The sequence below is a fragment of the Lampris incognitus genome, chromosome 11, assembly GCF_029633865.1.
Source record: "Lampris incognitus isolate fLamInc1 chromosome 11, fLamInc1.hap2, whole genome shotgun sequence".
Taxonomy (NCBI): domain Eukaryota; kingdom Metazoa; phylum Chordata; class Actinopteri; order Lampriformes; family Lampridae; genus Lampris; species Lampris incognitus.
Genome location: NC_079221.1, coordinates 16708780 through 16717508, shown reverse-complemented (window position 1 = coordinate 16717508; position 8729 = coordinate 16708780). Strand labels below are relative to the sequence as shown.

Genomic DNA, 8729 nt, shown 5'->3' with positions numbered 1-8729 from the left:
CACTGTAGAGCCAGGCCAACAGCCTCTCCCTAAACGTCAGTAAAACCAAGGAGCTTGTTGTGGACTTTAGAAAGACACAGCGAAAGACCTACACCCCTCTCTCTGTCAACAGGGTCCTAGTAGAGAAGGTGAGCAGCTTCAGGTACTTCGGGGTTCACATCACTGAGGACCTAACATGGTCACTACACACGGACATTTTGATGAAAAAGGCCAGGCAGCGTCTTTATCACCTCAGACAACTGAAGAAGTTCAGTGTCTCCCCACAGATGCAGAAAACCTACATAAACTGGTGCCACTGACAGCACCATGGCAGGGTGCCTCACCGCCTGGCATGGAACTGTACCTCTCAAGACCAAAAAACCTTGCACAGTGGTACAGTTGGCTGAGCCTACCACCGGGACCCTCCACCGGGACCCCCCCCTCCCTACAGGACTTATACGCCAGGTGGTGCTGGACCAGGGCTAAAACGATTATTATGAACCCCATCATCCTAGTAATGGACTGATTCAGCCGCTGCAGTCGGACAGATGCCTCTGCAGCCACAAGGCCAACACAGAGAGACTCAGAAGGAGTTTCTTCCCCCAGGCCATAAGGACACTAAACTAACAATAACAATTACATTTTACTGCTGCCACTTTTACCACTTTACTACTCTGCCTCAGAGACTTTACACTTTACTCCTTAGGTCTATTTGCACACCCGTACTTGTAACTGTACATGTACTTTTATACAGTAACTGCGTATTGCTTGTATGTATTTATCGGCATATACCTTCTGTATACTGCTCGGATACGTTTTAACTTTTTTTTAAAAATTGTATTTTCATGGTATTTTTATTTTATTCTCATTTTATTATTGCTGTTGTTCATTTCTCTTGTCGCACAGTTCTGGAGTTGGCAAAAAATGATTTCACTGGGTGTCCGGGTAGCATAGTGGTCTATTCCGTCGCCTACCAACACGGGGATCACCGGTTCGAATCCCAATGTTACCTCCGGCTTGGTCAGCGTCCCTACAGACACAATTGGCCGTGTCTGCGGGGGGGAAGCCGGATGTGGGTATGTGTCCTGGTTGCTGCACTAGCGCCTCCTCTGGTCGGTCGGGGCGCCTGTTCGGGGGGCGCGGATAGCGTGATCCGCCCAGGCGCTACGTCCCCCTGGCGAAACTCCTCACTGTCAGGTGAAAAGAAGCGGCTGGTGACTCCACATGTATCGGAGGAGGCATGTGGTAGTCTGCAGCCCTCCCCGGATCGGCAGAGGGGTTGCAGCAGCAACCGGGACAGCTTGGAAGAGAGGGGGAATTGGCCGGATACAATTAGGGAGAAACGGGGGGGGGACCGAAAAAAACATTTTTTATCACTTTTCACTGCTTACTGCACTTGTACATGATGTATGTGACAAATAAACCTTTGAATCTTGAATTGCATTTTCTTTTGTATTTGCTGTTGACTTGTGGGACATTGTATTTGTGGGCAGTATGAGAAAGTTACTACTCATATGAGTTTGGTCCATAAAACACTTTGAATCCTCCACTGAAACAAGTCATAATAAGTTATTTGAGGCAAGGTGACAGCAGATCGTAGCAGGGTTGGCTATCCAGGCTATTCACGGGGAATGGTGCCCAGTCATGCATTCTTTAACGTCTTCGATGTTTCCATAAGCAAAGACAGCAGCCTCCATCTTGTGAGGCATTTCAGGTACCATTCTTACAGTTGTCCTCCTTCCTTGCCTGTGATGAAGAATCTACAAATGGGAAACACATTTACATTTTTTTTACATTTTGGCAGGCGATTGTTTCGGGGTGTTTTTCCATTTCATTCCCATTGTTGATTTTACAATCTGTTATGTTCGGTATTATACAGTCGAGGGGGCTGTTTACCAAAGACTGCATTTATGGGGTGTAGATCACTGAACTATTACAACAGTGATACTACAAGAAAAACCACAACAGCAGCCACAGCAGCCTGTGAGAACTACTACCACTACTACTATTACTACTACTACTACTACTACTACTACTACCACTGCTACTACTACTACTACTACTACTACTACCACTGCTGCTACTACTAATACCACTGCTACTACTACAACTATTACTACTACTACTACTACTACCACTGCTACTACTACAACTACTACTACTTCTACTACTACTACTACTACCACTGCTACTACTACTACTACTACAACTACTACTACTACTTCTCCTACTATTACTACTACTACTACTACTACCACTGCTACTACTACTACTACTACAACTATTACTACTTCTACTACTACTACTACTACTACTACTACTACTACTACCATCAGTTGTACAAGTCCAGCACTTATTATTGCAACTATAATATCATACCACCACCACAACTGCTTTACTTTGCTACTGTTACAGCTACTACAGCTACTTGATTCATGCCATTACAAATATTGGTACTACACTACAACGTGGACATCTACTGTAAATATATAATAACTACCAGCTATTACTACAACTACTATTTATCGTGACAGTTACCCACAATAATATACCTACTTGTACTAAAAACAAATGAAAGATAATTGTACTTATTACTGACACTACCACTGATTATACAATTATAGAATAATCATTTGACCTGGAAAAGGATGATGAGACCGAGCACAAACACCACCAGCGTGACCAGTACAATTACGGGGACACTAAGTGGCAAGTGCCCGACTGCTGCTCCGTCTTCCCCATCATCATCTTCACCGTCGTCACCATCCCAGTCTGTGCGTTGTCTCTGAGTCTCGGAGACCGGGCAAGCTGGACTCTCTGTGGACGAGTGACAGGGAAGCGGAGACAAGGCAGACGGAAGAAAGCAAGCAGGAGAGAATCAAGACATTATGCAATGAAAAATGAGAGGAACGAGCACGTTAATTTGAGCTGTTTAAAGATATATGTAAGATTACCCCCACCCACCACCCCCACCCCCACCATCACTCCCAACAACCCTACCAGAACAGGTGAATAAGGAATCAAAATCAAAACAACACAAGATTTTTCATCATGTATGAAAAAGTGTGTGTTGGGTGCTTGTACGCGTCTGTGTGCGTATCACTTTGTGTGTGTGTGTGTGTGTGTGTGTGTGTGTGTGTGTGTGTATTCATGTTCACTGTCCTACCTAATACATGTATGAGCGTTCCGTTGCCAGTTATACGAAGATATGGGGGTGGATATAGGATCTCTACGACACAGACATAAATGTCAGTGTCCTCAGCCCTCAGTCCTGACACTGTCAGCTCAACAGTGCCCTCCTTCTGTTCGGCATGGCACTGCACCTAGGGAAGGCAAACGCAATGTGATGGTGTACTATAAATGCAGGTCTGTTCCAAGAGTGTGTGGGTGAAAAAACCTTTAGATTGTCAAACATGGTTTCTTTTGAGAGTTGTGGCAACTGAGGAACAAGCAAACACAAAATGTAAATTTTAGTCAATCTTTACTCAAAATGTTCAATTACAAAGTTAACTTCTCCAAATAATACAATGCTTGTTAAAGAAATCTGACAAGAGTTTCAGGTGCACACCAGGGAAGATCAGATGAAATTCCAAGAGCAGTTTCTACGGCGACCTTAAATACATTTCCAACAATCCTCTTTCACATTCTTCTACCTCTTCGACCATTTTCCAGAGAGTACGTCTTGAAATCTATTCTGTGTAATGCGAAGTTTCAATTTTTGCCCATCAGAAGCAAAGTCCTTCATTAATATGTATGTAGTTGTGCATGTATGCCAGTGGGGGGGGGGGTCTTGAGTGTATGGATGAGAGATAGTGTATATTGCCCTAAAAAGGTAATCTTGTACATGCGTGTACGTGTGTGTGTGTGTGTGGGGGGGGGATGTAAGTGTGTACAGAGCTTGTATCTATGTGTGAGTGTATTTGAGACAGATATACACAGGTCTTGTGTGTGTGTATGTGTAAAATGTATGTATGTGTGTGTTAGTGTATGCGCTGTGTGCGTCAGTGTGCATGTGATGATGGAATGGAAATTGTTCTGTATGTGAGGAAATGACCGTAAAAGGAAAGAAGAGTGTGTGCTTAGTTTACGAGGATGTTTATGTGTCGTGTAGTATGTGTCTGTGAGACAGAGACAGAGACAGAGGGAAAGATGGGTATCACAGTACATTCAGCTAACTACAGTAACTAAATAATAGATTGATTATATATCTAATATGCATAAACCATAAACCAATCTTCTTCAAGTGTACTACATTATCACGCAATGTAATGTCCGAAGACTCTATCATCTGATTTATCTAATCAACACCGAGTTTACATTTGATCACATTTTGTTGATTTTGAGATACTTTATTCATCCCCGTGGGGAAATTAGTCTCTGCATTTCACCCATCCTAGCTGTGTAGCTAGAAGCAGTGGGCAGCCGCCGTGCAGCACCCGGGGACCATCTCCAGTTCGTCTTGCCATGCCTTGGTCAAGGGCACAGACATGCATGTCTTTTTGATGGTGGGGGAAACCGGAGAAAACCCACCGCAGAGACAGGGAGAACATGAAAACTCCAAAGAGAGGACAACCTGGGATGACCCCCCCCCCAAGGTGGGACAACCCCGGGGTTCGAACCCAGGACTTTCTTGCTGTGAGGCAACAGCACTAACTACTGGGCCACCATGCCAACAGCTCATCGTTCATTCATTCCTTCCTTCCTTGCTTCCTTCCTTGGTTCCTTCCTTCCTCTGTGATTTAACATTCGTTTTCAGTAATTCAGCAATTGGATGCCCACTATTATCCCTCCCTTTTTCCATTAATTACACCAACTTCTACAATTTATCAGTTCCTCCTGTTAGCCTATCATTCATGCATACATCCACCTATAAATCCATTCATCAAGCTTTGCTTCTTCCCATCATCTATCCTTCAGTTATTCCATCCATCCATCCATCCACCTATCCAGTGCCTTACCGCTCCCGTCTTTTCCGCCTCTCCTTCCTCCTGGTCGGCGATGATGAGGAGGCTGGAGCAGAGTTCCTGGTAGTGGTGCAGGCCTTTCACAAGGGACACACGCAGCTCCTTGGGCTCAGAGTAAGGGTAGGAGGGCTGGGGCAGGGGTTGGTCCGGATGCAGGCTGTGTGGCCAGGGCAGAGGGTGGATAAAGCACTGGAGGCGTGCAGTACCATTACTGCTTACTATGCGATAGGGCTGGGTCACCTTTAGAGCTGACAGAGAGAGGACACGCTATGAGGAGACATCATGGAGGTTGCAGAAGTGGGGGAAAGTGAGTGGACAGATATGAACAAACAGATGAATGGATGGGAGGGATAACTGATGGATGGACCAAGTAGCTATCCCCTCTTGATTTCACCTGTTAAATCCACGTCAGCACTGAAGGCTATGTGGAAATGTAGGAGAGGAGACAACTTTAAGAGTAGACCCCTCACTGCACTATTTTTAATTATGCAAAAAAAGGGAGAGATGCGCTGCTCAAAGCTTAAACTACTGGAGTGATCAGTGAGCCAGTTTCAGTGAACGTCAATCATTCAACATGAGCCACAAGATGTTGACATTATGCCCGGTACTGATGCAGCTCATCCCAAGCAAGGCATAGGTTCCGGTTAATGCCTTTATAACGTATTCTAATGCGTTATATTCCTCCAAACAAAACTTTTCAAGGCAATAGACATGGACTGTGTTACGGCTGCAAGTTGCCATGACAGATGTCACCTTTAAATTTGAACCAATTTCAGGTAATATTCCTGTGTGTTTTAATTAACCGGTTCTCCGACTGGGTTGATTTAACTTCTTCTCAAGCCACATGATATGTCTTTAACTATATAATGACACAGAGTACAAAGTAAAATCCTTACTAAAAACCACAGCGTGGAGACTATGGAAGAAGTCATGTTGTGAGTCTCGCAGAGGCGAAAAAGTATTTCATTTACACACATATTCCTTCCTTTTTTCTTTTTTGGTTTTGAATCTCCCATTAGTTATGATTAATGCTTACTTTCTTCTGAGATAATGGATATTTTCCTCTGCTGTGTCCTATGCAGCATGCACTGGCAGGTGAAAAGAATTTGTCCCATGTGCAGCAGAAGCTATTTAACTATTTGTCTGTATTTGTAACCTGGAGTCTTCCAGCAATAGCAATATTTTAAAACCACCTGAGAGGAGAATATCAAGTCTTGGTCTGGTGACACATTTCACATCTCCAAGGAGTCATAAAGCAAGTCAAGGTTTTTGTTTCACTGTTCTAGTTTGCAAAAATGTTCAGTTGTCAGCAAGTTTGAACAGCTAGCAATGAGTTACATGAGAATAAATGAGGTCTATCAATATCCTATTTCTATGTATACATGCATGCATGCATGCATGTATGCATGTATGTATGTATGTATGTATGTATGTATGTATGTATGTATGTATGTATGTATGTATGTATGTATGTATGTATGTATGTATGTATGTATGGACGTATGTATGTATGTTTAGGCTGATAATAATAATGATGAAATTGATGGTATAAATATATCAGTATTACATCTGTATATATGCAAAATCACAGAAAATGGTTTTCATGGTTCCATTCCCTTCATTAATGAACCTAAAAAAACATTTAAAAAAAGTAATTTGAGTCCAGATAATCTGGAGTTGTCTATACTCACCACTCCATGCTGGCATGCAGAGATAAAGAGCTGTCAGTAAAATCCAAACCATCATAAAAGAGAGAGACTGGGAACTCTGTCAACACAGCTGAACTTTAAACACTTTGACAAGGCCCTAGGTATACACATACACACACCCACACGCACACATACACCTGCTCACACACGTTTACAGACTCAAACTTTAAGAAAACCCTGACACATACGCACACACTCATAAACACAGACACTTTGAATAATATACACTTTAGGTAAACTAATAAAACCGTCAAATGCACTTTTATACTCACCCGATGTTCTCTTGTGGAAAGTGGATGACATCAGAGGAAATGGTTTTCTAACGGAAAGCAAATCAGTAATATACCAGTAAAGACACAGCAGGTGAACTCGAACCTGCTCCTCTGTTGCCAAATAAGAAAACCCCTTACAGCTGTCGGTATGGAAATATGCAAATTCTGACTGAGTTGAAATGCTTCAGACCTCCCCTCACTATTCTGCTACAGAGTGGAAAGCAATAACAGACGTGAGAACGTCTAATATATACTGAATACTAAATGTCAGTACTTTTCAATTGAGTATTTGGTAAATTCAATCATCCATAATACGTGGGAGCCTCCTGAAAACTGCGGTCCAAAATAAGAAAGAAGACATTCCCACCAGGGTGCAGTGATCTAGTCATTATCACATCATTTTAGCATGCTCTTTAGCCAACTGCTGAGTTGTAAAATCACTGTTCGAACACAAGACAAAAGGCCAATCAGCAGAATGGGTTTTACTTTTCCCCACGAACTTGAGACATTTTACAGTCTTTTCCATTGAAACAGGGCAGCAGGACATCCTAAAGGTAGAGAATCAAACCAACAACCTGAAGACCATTGATTTAACTCCCAAAATTAACAGGAGGATCTTTTCCAGCTGTTGTGCTTCTGGGTTTACAACTGGATGGTACACATGGTGCCCACCATCCTTACAATGACTTCATTGCTGAAGCGCTCTTGAGCAAGGCACGGACACAAAAAAAGAGAGATCTACTCTGTATCTAAAACACATCTGCGTGTATTTGTGTGCATTCAAGGATATTTTGTGGATCTGTGACCATGTGTAAATTTGCCCTTAAAGCAACTCTTCTTCTTCTTACTGCTGACAAGTAGTGTGAACTGTCTCATTTCAAGGTAATGTCACATGCTTGAAGAGGGTTTTTTTCAAACAGGTTGAGATACATAGCAAGTGAAAATGTGCATCTCATCAGTATATTTTCCTTTATGAATTTGTCAAAAATAAGGTTTTAAACCTCAATTTAAGATCTATTCACCAAGTACAAAGTACATTTTTCTGTTGGGCACTTTGTGTAATAATATAATATGAAAGCATCATATTACATTATTACACAAAGTGCCCAGCAGAAAAATGTACTTCATACTTGGTGGATATAAAGTACTGGATATAAAGTAATGTAAATAAAGTACTTCGTACTTTATATCCAGTACTTTATTTTACTTCGTACTTTATTTCTCCCATAAACGATAGCTTCCCTTTGTGCTTGCCCCCCTCCACACACACACACACACACACACACACACACACACACACACACACACACACACACACACACACACACACACACACACACACACACACACACACACACACACACACACACACACACACAGTGTTAGACATCAGAGTCAGCTGCAGAAAAGCTGCCCTGGGGCTGGATTCAGTTTCAAGCCCAGTCACCAGCAGGGTAAATCCTTGTGGACATGGGGGTATTAATCCGGCTCCTCCAGCTGAGGAACGGTCTCATTAGATCAGCCGACTGCGGGAAATGTAGCGTGTAGCATTTTCCAATTCATTACTTACATTCAGTGATACAGCACCACTATCTGCTGTTACATCTAGATATTTGTTCAGCCTGCCCCCCTAATTTGGCTTCAATTTTCAACTATCACAAAATGATTGTTGCTATTACTGTTGTCTGTACTTATCCTGTACTTGCTTACTCAAAACAAGTGAAACCTTTTTCAGAATCCATCCATCAATCCAGCCATCATTATCCAAACTGCTTATTCTGCTGTCAGGGTCGCGGGGATGCTGG

General features: G+C 42.6%; 1 protein-coding gene across 1 annotated transcript; it reads right to left on the bottom strand.

Moving 5' to 3' along the window:
- Positions 1-883: 883 nt before the first annotated feature.
- cd28 (CD28 molecule) lies at positions 884-7021 on the bottom strand. The gene is made up of 5 exons (XM_056289993.1): positions 6635-7021; positions 4938-5191; positions 3146-3302; positions 2618-2796; positions 884-1739 (listed from the first exon to the last, which is right to left on the bottom strand). The coding sequence occupies exons 1-5, from the start codon at positions 6687-6689 to the stop codon at positions 1602-1604; spliced, it is 783 nt and encodes a 260-aa protein (XP_056145968.1). The 5' UTR covers positions 6690-7021; the 3' UTR covers positions 884-1601.
- Positions 7022-8729: the final 1708 nt, after the last annotated feature.

Bases quoted from the DNA above. Each gene is read 5' to 3' on its own strand.
- cd28 (XM_056289993.1), bottom strand. From the start codon at position 6,689: ATGATGGTTTGGATTTTACTGACAGCTCTTTATCTCTGCATGCCAGCA. The intron at 5,192-6,634 runs GTGAGTATAGAC...TCTCTCTGTCAG, and splicing joins CTGCATGCCAGCATGGAGTG to CTCTAAAGGTGACCCAGCCC. The intron at 1,740-2,617 runs GTCAAATGATTA...TCCCATTTGTAG, and splicing joins GTCTCATCATCCTTTTCCAG to ATTCTTCATCACAGGCAAGG.